Here is a 15,419-nt window from a genome sequence, read left to right on the forward strand (position 1 = left end):
GGGTGTGTTGGTAGTGACCAGGATTATTTAGCTGTCACAGGAATGAACAGAAAGCATTGTCATCCAGGCGCTGTTCCCATTATGCCCAGAGGAGAGTTACCCATGCTTCTCCATGGTTTGATAAGGAGATAAGACTTGGTGGAAATGTAGTGAAAGCTGGGATAAAGGGCTCACAGTCCGTGTTTGAAGGCTCCAGTAACAAAGTCCTGGTCAACTGACTCTACAATAAGTCCCTTAATATTACCCTACCCTAATCCAGAGGCTGTAGGGAAAGAATGAACCTAGGATATAGTAAATGGTGTATAAGACCCTTGGCTCAATTCTTATCACATATGCTAATTAATCAGTAAATAACATCCCTGAACACATGCTTCTTCTAGATTAATATGAAAATGTCCTAGACATTTTTTTCAATGACAGAAATCTATATTATCTAATTTTAAAACATTATAAGGAAGTTTGCTTGTGGAGGCAAGTTATTTTCTAGGTTAAGTGTTCATTTAGGAGTTGGGTAGAAAAACACTTAACCTATAGAACCCTGGCCCTCCGTCAGTTACCCTGAACTGTTAGGAGTGGACATTCTAAGAAAGCTTCAACAGAAATTAACAGCAACTACAATGATATATCAGCACCCCCCGCCATTGCCAGCAGCGTGTTCTCTCTAAAGGGATGTGGAATTAATAGGTTGAATTTTTTTTCTTAAACCAATAAATAAATAAATAAATAAATAAATAAATAAATAAATAAATCTATAAACCTCTGTCCCCACCTCTCTCCTGTTTTCGTGTCCTCTATGTACAAGTGCATTCTGACCATTATGCTTGGTTGGAAAGTTGAAAGACAGCTAACCAGCTACACCCAGCCCTGGCTCATGGGCAGAGGAGCAAAGTTCTAGGGCTGAGCGTTCCTTTCTCGGCGGCGCCTGGCCATGCAGACGCTCGCGGATACCTGCCCTGCTTGGCGCTGCCTCTCAAGATTCGCCTTGGCAGAACAGTTGAATCTCCATCTGGCTACCAACCCTACCAACCCACCCGAGCTTTCTTCTCCTCCGTCACCACCCTCCTGCCTCCCCTCCCTCCCCCTCCTTTCCGTCTTCCCTCCCCACCCCCGCCCCCAATCTCCTCCTCTTTTTCTCACTACAAGCGGTTGCTGATGCTGAAGCCGAGCATCACTTCGGCTCCCAAGGCAGACATGGCGACATTGACAGTGGTCCAGCCGCTTACTCTGGACAGAGGTAAGGGAGCAGCTGGTCCATCAGGCCACTGAGTCCGCACCGCTTCCCCCTCCGCCCTGCCCAGTCCCATTGGGATAGCAGGATGCGCTTGGCCAGGGGCAGCTGGGCGAGGAGATCAACCCAGGAGGCTTTCGCGCCCGGAGCAGGGCACTTTCTCTTCTCTCCTGGTCCCCGCTGCTTCTTCTCATTGCGCTCGCCGGGGTGTGGATGCCTTGCCAGGGCTCCAATGCTCCAGCCGCCAGTCCTAATCCCTTGCTGGGTCTCCGTGCCCTGGCTTTGTTGGAGAGGATGTTCAGGAACCGCTGAGTGCTGGTGACTGGAGGTTGGAGAGGGACAGCGAAAGCTCTCCCAACCAGAGCAGCGAAGGGACCAGTGGGGAAGCCTGCTACCAACTGCCGGCCCAGGGACCCAGAGGGAGGAAGTTTGTCCCTGCGATGGAGACAGGCTCTGTGCAGCTGCGGTGACTGGGAGATGATCGCCCCGGGGTGGCAGTGCGTTTGGCAGGGTAGCTGGGCGCACCGCCGCTGTGCTGCCAAGCCAGGGCGCTGCCCTCGGTCGAAAGGGCAGAGAGGAACCCGGGCAGCCTAACTGGCGAGGGAACGCCACATCCCAGAGGCGAACCGGCTGGGCTGCAGCTTCCCATCCGGAGCTGCGACTTGGGTCGCTGAGTCGCGGTACTCCCTCCTCCTGCAGTTCCAGGGCGGTAGCAACTCCTGTCTCCTGCTCCAAACCAACCTTGATCTTTACCAGCCCAGGGCATCTCTGTGCCTGGGCTGCAGACAGAGCAGGGACAAAGCGCAGGCTGGGTAACAGTTTAACTTCTAGCTTGTGACCTGTGCGTCCTACTCTTTGGTTTCATGGGAAACAGCCAGCATTTGCTACCTCCTCAAACCTTCCCAAGCCTGGTTACTGGTTTCTCCTCTAGGATCAGGGCCTGACTAGTGCATCCGAGTGATTCCTTGCTTTGAGTGGGAGTTTCCTTGCTCCCTCCCTACGTCCAGGTGCTAAGGCGCCAGAGTCCCCTGCTCTGCAGAGGGCACCTCCAGCTCTTGTCCGCAGCCAGAGGCAGGGCTTAGGACCCGGGGCAGCCATTTGAAAATGCTGTGCTCAAAAGAAAATGATTTAGTCCCTGTCCCTCTAAAATTTCTCTCTCTGGAGGATTAAACTAGCAGGGCCCAGCAAGGCAAAAAGAGCATCCTGCTGGGGAATACAGCGGCAAAGCTGGTAAACTCTGTTTGAGGTTCTTAATTTGGAGAGATCTCTCGTGACTTTAACTCAATCTGTTGGTGCCAGAACTAGATATTATGCGGTGCCCATAGCAACCTTACTTGGGATAAGAGATGAAAAATAATTGATTTTTATGTTGAGAAATGTTCATTTACAAGCTTGCAAATTGATAACAGTAAAGAGCTCAGAAACCCGTCGTATAATCTTTGACTTTTACCCCCAATATCATCCGTACTAAGCAGGATAAATCCATTGCTGGTAAGAGCCAAGCAGATGGCAGGCTATTAAAAACGATGGGTTTCCCAAGTATTTCTGTTTTTATGTGATGAGCTCTTATATTGTCCCATTACCAAATTACAGTCATCAACCACCCCAAGTTTAACTCTGTAAAACATCCCAAGTTCTAACTACGTTAAAAGCGTTAAAAGCAAACACTCCAAGAAGACCGCATGCATACCCAAGCAAGTTTATATCCCACTACTGCTATTGCTAATACCTTTATCCCACTTTGGGGAGTAGGGTATCTTCGCCCTTAGATGCCCTATAACCAGTTGTTCAGAGGAGATATTAAGCAGAGAAAGATTTAAAGTGCATTCTTGTTTCTACTCAGATGGTACCTGACAGACAGTAATCCAGGAAGCAAAGCTAGGTTAAGTATATGAATATCTGGATGAATGAGCCTTCTGTCCTTACTGGCTTGAGCTGCTTGATGAGGGAGATGCATCTTCCCTCTCCTTCACTGCGATGGTATGATGATAGAGTAGGTACTTCATTGTTGATGGTACCTTAATGTGATCAATATGATTGAGTAGGTGATTTTATGATTCAGATGATGGAATGTGGGATTCTAAACTTTGTCCTTGAAAAGGGCTTAACACAGTTGGTCTTTAGGGATTTGGGGTTGATGATTCAGTACTGTGCAGGTTTACCTTCATTTGGATTTCAGTGTTTGGCCACCTACTGGAGACTACATCACACCAAGCTCCCAGGTACCATTCGGGACATTTTAGATTTGCCCTCCCAAAGTCTTGTAGCACCTTCAAAGACTTTATAACTGGTTGTCACTTTTGTCTCCCCAATGAGTTTAGCTCCTTGAGAGATGAGGCCATTTCTGCATCTGTCTTTGAATCACTCATAGTCCCTGACTTGTGGTGGAAATGTAAAATTAATGTGGATTAGTGTTAGTGAGCTAAAACCTGAAGAAAACCAAGAACTACTGATTAGAGGGATGTCGTAGCAAACTAAGGTGCAGTTGGTATGGAATGGACACACAGCTCTGTAGATCCAGAGCTCACATAGGGAAGTTGTTACCCCTGCTCACTTGGTGAATTTCTGTCAGCCACAACTGCTTACCAAGGCATTGCCTTTTGTTATTATTTTTGTTGTTGTTGTTGTTTTGGGAGTTTTGTTTGTTTGTTTTGGTTCATTGTTTTCCTTCAAGACTGGATTTCTCTGAGTAGTTCTGGTTATCCTGGAACTTGCTCTGTAGACCAGGATGACCTTGAACTGGGAGATCTGCCTGCCTCTGCCTCCTGAGTGTTGGAATTAAAAGTGTCTACCACCAGATACTGCTGGTGGGCAATAGAGAAGAAGGAAATGAGACTCTTGTCAGGGACAACCAAGTGTATCTCAGCAAATCAGAAGATGCATGCTATAATTTTAGGGCTCCTGGTTCATTTCTAGTGTTTTAATTTATACAAATTTAATAAAACACAAAAGAAATGAAAACAGATGGTTTTAAAGCTATATTGCCTATAAATGGAAGATTTAATTATTGCTAGTGTCTTTTGGGAGCATATATACAAACAAACAAACATACATACATATATACATGCATGCATCCATAATGCATGTATGTATGTATGCATGCATGCGCGCGTACACACACACACACACACACACACACACACACACACACACACAAATTCTTCAGGGAAAGATTTTAAGGAAACAAATCAAAGCTACAGGGTTTAAATTAAGGTTTAGTCACCTCAAATTCAAAACCAATAACTGGAAGCACGACTCTTAGAAGTCACACTCGCCTTGATTTTGGTCTGGGAATAAGACTTTAAGATCCAGGCTAGCCAAAAGGAATAGATTCTTTTCTAACTGCATCAAGACATTGAACTAGCCAGCACTGCAGACCTTGGAGGTGACTATGGGTAGATTACATTCCTGTTTACTGTTTCTTCATAGTCTTCATTTACTTACCAAGGTCCTACTATAAGTCACACTTTATGTGGAACCAGGGTGTATGGAGAAGCTAGACAAATGACAATTCTAATTTCTGTCATAAGTAAAGGTTGCTAGGGAAAGGTTTTTGTTTTGCTTTGTTTTGTTTTTTCTTAAGCCAGATAAGCAATTCATTCAATATATATTTACCACCTGTTACATACTAGATACTATGGGAATACAAGAAAAAAGGTTTTCAGCCTCTGTGAATCTTCAGAGTCTAGTGGAGGAGACATGGTAAGAGGTTGATTCACTAAAAGTTACTGTTAGCATTGTCCCAAACACTGCTCCGAGCAGTATAGTAGTGCCTGCTGAGCAATAACAGGTAAAACCTAATGGTGTTTGCATGCTAGTGAGAGAGATACAATGAGTTCACATATACAGATGTGAAGCTGATGGAGTAAAACAAAACTGGACAAATGACAAAGGGCCATTGCTATGGGTGCATCCGTCAAGGGAAGAGCCCTTGAGATTGCGACGTGTGAGAAGAGCACTGAAGAAAGGAAGGAAGCAAGATTTGTCCGTAACTGGGGGTAAAGATTCTCTGGAAGAGACGCTGTATCCCCTGCTTGCTACCGTGAAAGAGCAAGCAGAAGAGGAAGGAGCCTGAGTGAAGGGATATTTGAAGATGCTGGAGGCCGGGTGTGTGTGTGTGGGGGGGGTGATGCTCTGAAAAAGCAACCAAAGGAGAGATTGTGGGGGTGAGACCTATTTGGTTGGTGTTGATCAAGGAAGGCTCACTGAGAAGGGACAATTTTCAGTTGGTCTTCATGTCTTGTGTTAATATGATGTTTAGGAAATGGAATCATAGTGAAGGAAGTATATAGAACGTTATTTTCGGAGTTACTTCTTGGTTATCATCTAGTTAATACACTGAGATAAATAAATAAATAAATAAATAAATAAACAAACAAATAAATAAAACTGCCTAAAAGCAATTACACCATAAGGCTACGTCTTGGGTTAGAAATTTTGTTGTATAGGCCAAGTAAATCTACAGATCAGCTTTACATTAGGTTTTATGGTGTGGTTAAAATATCATATGTGATAATTTGAGTTTTGGGATTAGACAGTAAGGGAGACAGCAGTACATATAATTTACCCTTGTGGCAAAGTGGCCATTCTGACAAGGAGACAAGCATGGAGTTTATCTCTTCCCAGCTCCTAAATGTTCCCCGGCCTCTTCCTATTTTCAGAGATTGGCTTGACCAGATTTTAATCTCTAAAACTAGGACTGACCTTCAGCTTAACTCAGGGCAACAAAGCACAGCTCAGCCCACGGTTCTTGATAACTGTCATCTTTATAGAAAATAGAAATGCTTCACTGTATTAAACACTAAGGGTACAGTAACTTCAACTCTTCTTCAAAGCCAATTTCAAGGTCAGAAAGGGTAATACAAAAAAAAAAAAAAAAAAACTTTAAATTTTCCCCTTTGCTTAACCTTTTCCCCTTAAATTAAAACCAAATGGCTTTAAAGAAAATTATGACCTTTAATGTGATAATATAAAACCTATTGTAGAAAAAAATGAAGAATTAAATTTTTCTATGGGTCTAGAGAGATAATTCTCGAAGTTAGGAGGAAGTACTAATCCCAGGGCCCAATGTGGTTCCTGGAACCATGTTAGTGGCTCACAACCATCTGTAACCTCAGTTCCAGGGGATACGGTGCCTCTGATTTTATTAGGCACTTACTCACATGGACATAGCCCCCACACAGAAGAAACATATGCATGAAAAGAAAGTAAATATTTTAAACTGAAAGTCTAGGTGTTAATTAAAACTACACAATTTACAAATCTTTGGTTTTGTTGACATGACCAAATAGCTTACATCCTATTTTAGCATGCCCATAAGATACATTCTTGTAATTGACATTATCTAACTTTCCTGTGTTTCAACTTCAGTTTGGATGAGTTGCAAAAGTAGAAATGGAAATTTCTATGCCCTGGCTTCTTTTTGTCATAATTTAAATTATTGATTAAAGTAGAGTTAAGTGTGTTTCCTCATTTAAAAGATCAAACTTTTGTTCTTTAAAGTTTGTACTGGGAAACCAAGAATTTTGATAGCGTGGGAGAAGATAACACAAGAATAAATATTGAATGTCAATGAGAATCCATCCCATAGTGCCACAGTCTTCATAACATTTGTGATATATTATTATTTTCTCTTTCTTTTTCACTTTTCAAAGCACACAGAGGCTATTACTCCGTATATCTTCCAATTCAGGCCCTGGGCAGTCTATAGATTTTCTAATCAACTGCATTCACTAGTTTTTATAAAATCTGTATTCACCTGAAAATTGCTTTTGCTCATAGTTCAAAGGGGGTCATTCCTTCTCTTGTACCTCAGTTTTCTGTTTTTGTTTTTACTTGAAGGGATTTTTACCACAGGGGGAAAAAAGACAAGGAAGAAGAAAAATAAACATTATAACTTTACTATTGTTTCTAAGTTGCATGCCTGATGATCTTAAAAACCAAACAAAAAACAAAACAGAAGGCTAAGAATACATTGTATCTCATAAATTTTGGTTCACAACACTTAAGTGGTTGTTTGCTTTAATTAAATATTTTCTTGAGGCACTAGTACACTTTTTACAATGTATTTTTGTTGAAAGTCTTTTTATAGTCTTTTTTTTTTTTTTTTTTTTTTGCTGTGGTCCTGCCATTCATGAAATTAATGTTTTTGTTTTATTGGTCTTTTTTTCAAGGATCACTATAGGTTCCTAGCCATATAGTGGAGCTTAAGGAACACTTACTGAATAGTACGAACCTAAAATAATGCAAAAGCAATGGCTGCCTTAGGTTATCACTTAGTCAGTGTGTGTGTGTGTGTGTGTGTGTGTGTGTGTGTGTGTGTGTGTGTGTTTCTGTTTGTATAGGTGTGTAGCACAGCGAGTGGCCAGAAACAATGAGAGGCAGTGTTGTTGATATTCATAGTTTCACCTCCATTATCTGCACTGATCCTACTGTTTTAGTTGGTGATTGAACCAAACATTTGGTCCACATAACAGGACTGTTAAGTTCTTTTTTGTTGTTGTTGTTGTTTTGTTTTGTTTTGTTTTATTTATGTGAAGAAGGAGCTACATAGAAGCACCTGCCCCGCCCCAGTACCCAAAAATGAGCTATTCTGGATTTCACTTTTCATAACTACCAGTTAATGAATGATAGAACTATGACATGATAAATAGGTCAAGATCTATTTATTTAGAAATCACTCTCTGTTGCCAAAAAAAGTCTTTAAAAGTCATAATGATCTCAGCAATTCATTATTTCTAATCAATCAATGGGATCAAGAACTTTTTCACGCTGAGTTTTGCTAAGTAACATGCTAGCTACACTTGAAAACTGGGCTAGTGAAAGCAAATGTGCCTAACACCACTTAAAAGCCATGTGGGATTGAAATTTCTTTTGAAGTCGTACTCAGACATCTGTCTGTGTTGCCCGGGAAGCACAGAGCTCCTGGTTTAAACTAATCACCCCATTTAGAGACACTGAAGCAATTTCAAGTCCACCTGGTTCTGTTCTTTTTGTTTACTTGCTCTGTGCTGTCATAGTAACATTAATTCTGCATAAGATCTTCTAGCAAAGAATTGCTTTCACCAACAAAAGGGACAGATTAATGGAAGTCACAGAATGTTCATAAGGTTTTAAACCCCCAGGTAATATGGGGGAGAAATGAGCATCACTTCAGTGACAGCTGGGTCTACTGAACAGCACTGGAATAATTGCACCCTATGACTAAGGGACTAACGACAATGATGATCAAATAAAACAAGAGAACAGTAGGTTGAACAGGTAGCATGGCTTTGAGAAAATGCACAAAGATGTTTTAGGGAACGACAGTCCAAACTATTTGGTGATATCTCCTAGTAGAACATAATATAAGGCATGATATTAGAATAATAAAATATGGACCATTAGGAAAGAAAGTGGGGACTCTGCAGCAGGTGCATGGGTCGATGAGGATGGGTTGGATGCATTTTGTAGAAGAGCACAGCTGTGTTCCACACTCAGGATGCTATTGGCTGTGCAAGCAGCCTTGTTGAAAACATGGAACTGCATGAAGTGGGCTTCTAGTGGCTGGATGCCACTGTAAGAATGAATGGGTCTCAGCCCTTTGCATCATTACTGAGATTTCAGCTGAGTGCCATGAGTTTCGTTTTAATCAAATTTATTGGTGGCATACAACTTGAGAAAATAAGAAATAATATCAGAATTCTAAGATGTAGTAACTAGCTAAAATGGCAGGTTACAATGAAGCAGATAAAATTCAATGGAAGGGAGTGTAGTTTTCATTTATTATGTGGAGTCAAGTCAGAATGTGATTAGATTCATATTGATGGTGCTGGTATATGACTGAGACAATTTTATTTAGGAGCAGTTGATTTTGAGAATATTGATCATTTTCTTTAATAAAGTCAAAACAAGCTGTGTTATTAAATCATCAAAATATTAAAAAATCAATGTCTTTAAAATTAAATGTAAAACTTGTGCCAATACTGAAACAAAATATTAGTATTTCGTAATCTATGGGGGTTATTTTGATAATTAGTAAAAATTTCCAAATCTAGGCATCATGTTCTGTTGGCATGTTCCTCATTTAGTGATGCCTTAGAGCACAAAGAAAACTCTCACCATCACAGCAAAGCTGTTCAACTGAGATATGACAGGTCACAGCAGACATAAACTCATTTATCATGTAGATAACTGGGTATCTAGAATCCCCAACTCTAATGGCCTGCTTAAAACTCACCAACCCCCATCATGGTGTTAACTAGAAACATTAGTTAAATATCTAGATTCCCTCTTGGAAGGAAGTACAAGCCCACTCAGCTGTAAAGCAGTAGTTCCTAGGAAGGAGGATGGTTCAACATTAGGAACTGCTATACTATCCTATAGTGTAGTAATAAAATACAAGTGGCCTGTATGTCTTTAACATGACAAAGATTAGTTACCAAATGTGACACTGAATGCTGTATTTAAAGGTGAAAGATGGAACAAGTGTATTTAAGCTCAAGAAAAATACAAAAAAATGTAATGCCATAAGATAAAAATAAGCAAAAAATTATGAACACAGCTGCCAAAATCACCTATTTTCAAAGTATCCAGTTGTCAACTGAAAAAGCTACTAGAAGGCAATGCTAAATTTTCCAGTGATAATCACTAATTCCATGAATCAACGCTCTCACATATTTAAATAGTAACTAAATGATAAACTCATATCCAAAACAAAAGTTTAAAAAGTCAATGAAAAGGTAAAATACAATAATAAAATATAATGAAAAGGCAGGAATAGGAAAATGATAAATTTTGACTGCCCCTTGTTTGATGTACCTGCTGTGCATTTGAGAAAGGGAGATGGGGGGGTGGAATTGCTCCCGATGGGCAATTTCTCTTTTGATGATGTACATGCTTCCCAATTAGGGTAGAAAGAAAACATCTAAATAGGTGAGCAAACAGCGTGACTCTGGACAACAGTAAGTACAGAGAAGTGCCCACTGAGAGAGTGAAAGATGATCATTGTGATGAGTAAAAGCAAGGGAAAGAAGTCAGAGCATAGTAAAAGAGGGGAGTAGATGAGAAAGCATGCAGAGAGGGAGGTAGCAATGCCTGCTTTAAGGATTCAAGGAGATGATGGATTACAAATGCTATATAGGCTGTAAATGCACATTGCAATACTATTTTCCATAAGTTCCTATTGTTTTCTCCATCATTTCATGGATACCATCTTATTTATGGTGCAACATGATTTCAAAAAAATATGCTGGCTAAAGATGTCCTACCTAAATTTAAATTCTACCTTTTTTACGTACTAACAACTCCACAACATCCACAAAAATTGCTTAACTAGTTTCAGCTTTCTAATCTGCAAATTTGCAAATTGTAAAACTAATAGCAAGGATGTAGATTTTTTTTATTTTAAAATATAAAAAATACTCAAACTGGGTCTGACACATAGTAAACATTCAATAGCCATCACCATTTCTTCCCTGAGCCTTGGATGCCATCTGATCCTAACACACTGAAGGGGCAAAAATAGAAAATGCTTCCTTTACCATATTACATGAAGAGCCTGGACTGCAATTAGTTTGGTATTCAAAAGTTACAGGAAGTTGTTGGAAGTGCTTAAAGATGCAAAGGAGATGCTTCCTGTATATGTCACTTCCTGTCTACATACACTTTTCCTAAATTGCTTATTTTTTGATAGGTCATCAGTAATTCCTAATAACTCGGTTAGGACACTTATAAAAAAGGTGATTAAAAGTATTGGTTTACATGGCTCTCATCCTCAACCTATATGTTTTCAATATTTTTGTGTATGTGATGAATGTGTGTGTATGTGTAGCTGAGCACACATGTGCCATGATGCTGGCCTGGAGGTCAGAGGACAATCTCTGGTGTCAGTCTTCACCTTCTACCTAGTTGGAGAGAGTCGGCTTCTTTCCCTTGGTGCTCCTAGTGTTCATCTGTCTGTATTACAGGCCAGCTGCCCCCCAAGCATCTCGGGGATTCTCCTTTCTCTACCCCCCATTTCACAATAAGAGCACAGTTCACATAATTTTCAAACATCTACCACTGTGTATTTTGGGGTTTCATAGTAATACAAATATGTGTTCTCCAGTATGGACTGAATATAATATTATGTTGGCTTGCATGGTTTTGAGCAAGGAAATGAGAATAGAGACACAAGGGTACAGATTTTTATTAAACAGAAATATCCCAAATTTCTTTCCTTTGAAATTAGAATTATAAAACGATTGAGCATTGTGTTTATGAATATTATACAGGGAAAAGACAATTAACAAACTTTACAAGGCAGACATATATTCAGTAATGGTTGAGGGTGTGCTCCGTGATGTTTTTCTAAATTTAAGTTAGCCATACAGATATTTTTTAAAATGAAGGAGGTCTGGATCCAGAAGGCTGAGTCTCGCTCAGTCTGTCCATTTACCGTCACAGCCAAATCAACTCCACCTCATTGTATTTATGATCTATGCACGCTGGTTAGGTTTTATCAACTTGACCCAAGTGAGAATTTCCTGGGGAGAGGATAACTCAGTTGAGGAGTTGTCATCTCTAGGTTGGACCATGGGCCAGTCTTGAGGCGTGTTCTTAGTTGACATTTGATGTGGGAGGGTCCAGACCACTTATGGACAGTGCCATCCATAGGGAAGGGATCTGGGATTATATTATTAGAAGGCAAGGCAAGGCTTGGCTTGGAGGATACATGTTGTGGGTACACACATGAGATCTTTAGTGTAACTCGAGCAAGGAAACTATTTTAAACGTAAGCCATTGTTTCCTCAATTTGTTTGTTTATTCCAGAAGACCAAGTGAACAGCTTAGATTCTGTGAAATAAAAATCTTTGTAGAATTAAAGAGAATGAATGAGACAGGGAAGGAAGGAAGGAAGGAAGGAAAGAAGGAAGGAAGGAAGGAAGGAAGGAGAAAAATAGAGGGGAGGGGAGGGGAGGAAAGGGGAAGGAGAGAAATCACGAAAAGCAAGCCAGTAGTAACCATGGTTTCCGTGGTCTCTACTTCACCTCCTGCCTCGTATTTCCGTTAATGTTTCACTACCCACTTAGTCAAATTCCATTTGTTAGAAAATATATACCACAGTGCAGATGAAAACTATAGTAATCTCACAAGTAGGAAATGACTAATAAAATCATTTCACTTAAAGGACTGCTGGGTGTGGCAGCTCATGCAGGTGACCTCGATACCCTGGAAGCAGAAGCAGGGAGACTATTACTAGGTTGAAGCCAGCCTAGAGTATACAGTGAGTGTCAGGCAAGTCCGGCCTACAGAATGAGACTCGTTTCAGAAGACACATCTCAGAGAAACAGAGACAAGCAACCAAAGCAGACAACACAAAGTAAAGGAGGCTTCAGACTCCTTTAAACTGGACTTAGGTAAAACACCTCTCCCGCATTGAATGATGGACTCCATAGTACTTGGGCCAAGGAAATCCAAGCTACAGTCCCAGAACATGTATTTCATTGAGGAGGGGTTAGCAGGGTGTGTTGTACGTCAGAGCACCCAGAACTACTCTTGAAGCAGGGGAAAACAGATACATATTTTTCTTCTTAAGCATGCAATTCAATTCAAGTCACATTATATTCCCAAATCCTTTTTCCTTTTCCTGCTGGGAGGCAATGGCTACAAGGAAAAGAGAACTTGGGGCCCTGTTGCCTTTCTGAAAACCTGTCAAAATCCCAAAATTTTGTGTGTGCTTTAAGGATGCCTGAAAGGTCGTCTGAAGGTCAGTCATTATCTCTTGGTCCATGGGCAGAGCCTAGGAGAGAGACACATGATATAGATGGTGTGTAACTATAAGTCTCTTGATAGATGTGTTTTCACCCAAAGAATAACTATTATAAACACACGAGCACAACAATGTATTAACCACCAGTTATTTTAAAATTATTTATGTACAATTTTAAAATACATGATTTATATCTATCTTTCCTAGCAGTATAATAGATATATCTTTGTAAGTAAAGAGCAAATCTGTTCTCTTTTTCTCTGTGGCTGTTCTATGCTTTCCTGTGTTCCTCTGACCTGTCTTCCCTTTGAAGCCTTTGCAAGCATTGCTGCCTCTATTTTTCCTTACAAGTACCCCGGTGTGTGTTGTGGACCTATGGCCTTGTTCTTGATGATACAGCATAGCCATTAAACCAAAGTGGTTTAATACTCTGCGTTCTTCAATTCCTGACTCTTCAAGATAAGAATTACACTTACCTCACAAGTGTTTTTTGATGGTTGACTGAAATGAAATATGTTAAGAGCTAAGAATAATGCCTGACATGGAAACAGTGGTCACATGTATGAGCTATGGCCATATGACTCAAAATGCATCCTCATAGTTATCTGCCAAGAGCCTATTCTCCCTCAGATGCTATTCTGAACTCTTGATTTGGCAACTGTCAGATGGTAGGCTTTCTCCTAAATTTCTAAGTGAAGGAAAAATCAATCAAACAAACAAAAACCCAAAGAAATGAGTGATCATGCAAAGTAGGCACCATTGCTTTTATAAACGGACACAAGATACAACATGCAGAAATTAAACACTATTCCAAGCCTGTATGTACAGTGAACAGCAGAGATGTAGGGCAAATGCCTTTCTATCTAAATCTTACACCCTTGTAATTATCAGTTATTGCACTGGGGAGATAAGCATGACCCTAAAGGATGGGGGATAACCCTTGCTAATGAGCATTTCCTGTATGGATGATCGCGTGGGAGCATTTGCATGTGTACACCTGTTTGTTAACTTTGACAATGTTAACATTTACGATGTTAATGATATGGGGTCTCATTGTTGCACCTTGACAGAGAAACCAAAAAGGACTGCTACAAAAGCATACCAAGGACACAATAGTGCTCCAGGGTTCTTTCTGTTTCTGGGACAAACAGGATGACCCAAAGCAGCTTGGGGAGGAAAGGATTTATGCCAGACATCTAAATAACGCCAGTTACTCAGACTAAAGATTGCTACCACTGTGGGAATGTTACAGTGCCACACTCTCATCTACGACTGAATGCTTTTTGTTCCTTAAAATGTGTATGTTGAAGTTGTGTTGGCCAGTGTGAAAGTGTGCTTGTGGTTGAGATTGGAGGGGGATTATTTGATTTAGATTATGCCTGGATGGTGGGGCTCCCATTTTTGGACTACTGTATTCATCACAAAACAAAGACTCCTTGGTAGCCCTCTCTCCTGCTTCCTTTTTTTTACCTTCCTTCCTTCCTTCCTTTCCTCTCCTTTTCTTCTGCAAATTTGTGACAGGCCCCTCTATTTCACCTTCTCTTTATTGCTTTCCCTCTCCTTCTGTTTTCCCTTCTCCTGCTCTCCTCCCTTTGAGCTCCTCCTTGTGAGGTTGGACACAGAAAACTGTTGTTTAAATGCAGAGGATCATCCCTGGGTCACACCTGCCAGAACCTTCATCCAGAACACCTCGGGCTCCCCAGAGAACTCTTTCTCTGCTCTTTGAAACACTGTCTGTGGTGTTTGATTATAATAGTGTGCTTTGGCTCACTCAAGTGGCGACAACACAATGCCATAAACTTGTTACTTTATGAACAACAGACATACATTTCTCACTGGAGAAATTTGGAGGCTTTCTCAAGTCCACAGCACCAGGAGAGTGTCCAGTTCCTGCCATTTCTTCACAGATGACATTTTAATTTTTATGTCCTCGCTCAGTGGAGCACTGCTGCTCTCTGGAGCCTTTATTTTTAGGACACCAGTTCTATATACAGGGGCTCTTGTTTTCTTCACTTTGTATCCTGAGTCTTAGACCTCCTAATACCATTGCATTCATGACTCCATACAAAATACAAATTTTAGAAAGATAGCTATAGTCAGAATACCAGAGCTAAGATAATTTTCTCCTCTATCTGTGACAATGAACTCAGGAATAATCTTTCCTACTTAGTTGAGCAGATTAGCCATGGCAAGACAATTTTATATGTGTACACATTAAGGTTTAAGTTCTTGCCTTCACTCATTCCCTTCTGGGTTTAGAAATACCCACCATGCACACTCTGGCGTGTTTCAGAAAGTTGCTTCTCCTGATCCACTTTCTGTAATTTTCAAAGCTTTAAAAGAAAATACATATAGTATCCCTTCTTAGAAGAATTCTTGGGAACTGAGTGTACAGCTCACTTGGTGGAGCTCTTGATTGGTGGCCATTAGGCCCTGTCCTTAATCCCCCCCCCTACTCCA

The 15,419-nt window shown here is 40.7% G+C and overlaps 1 protein-coding gene across 2 annotated transcripts in view; it reads left to right on the forward strand.

Moving 5' to 3' along the window:
- The first annotated feature begins 838 nt into the window (after positions 1 to 838).
- Lin7a (lin-7 homolog A, crumbs cell polarity complex component) overlaps positions 839 to 15,419 on the forward strand; it is a 114,332-nt gene continuing 99,751 nt past the window's right edge. The window contains exons 1-2 of one of the 2 annotated variants that reach the window (XM_051206411.1): positions 915 to 993; positions 1,144 to 1,234. In XM_051206411.1, coding sequence (XP_051062368.1) covers positions 1,153 to 1,234 — 82 coding nt within the window. In that variant the 5' untranslated portion in view covers positions 915 to 993; positions 1,144 to 1,152. Of the gene's footprint in view, positions 1,235 to 15,419 lie in introns of both variants that reach the window. The other variant, XM_051206412.1, reaches the window with a different exon arrangement.

The sequence above is a fragment of the Phodopus roborovskii genome, unplaced genomic scaffold (assembly GCF_943737965.1).
Source record: "Phodopus roborovskii unplaced genomic scaffold, PHOROB, whole genome shotgun sequence".
Classification (NCBI taxonomy): domain Eukaryota; kingdom Metazoa; phylum Chordata; class Mammalia; order Rodentia; family Cricetidae; genus Phodopus; species Phodopus roborovskii.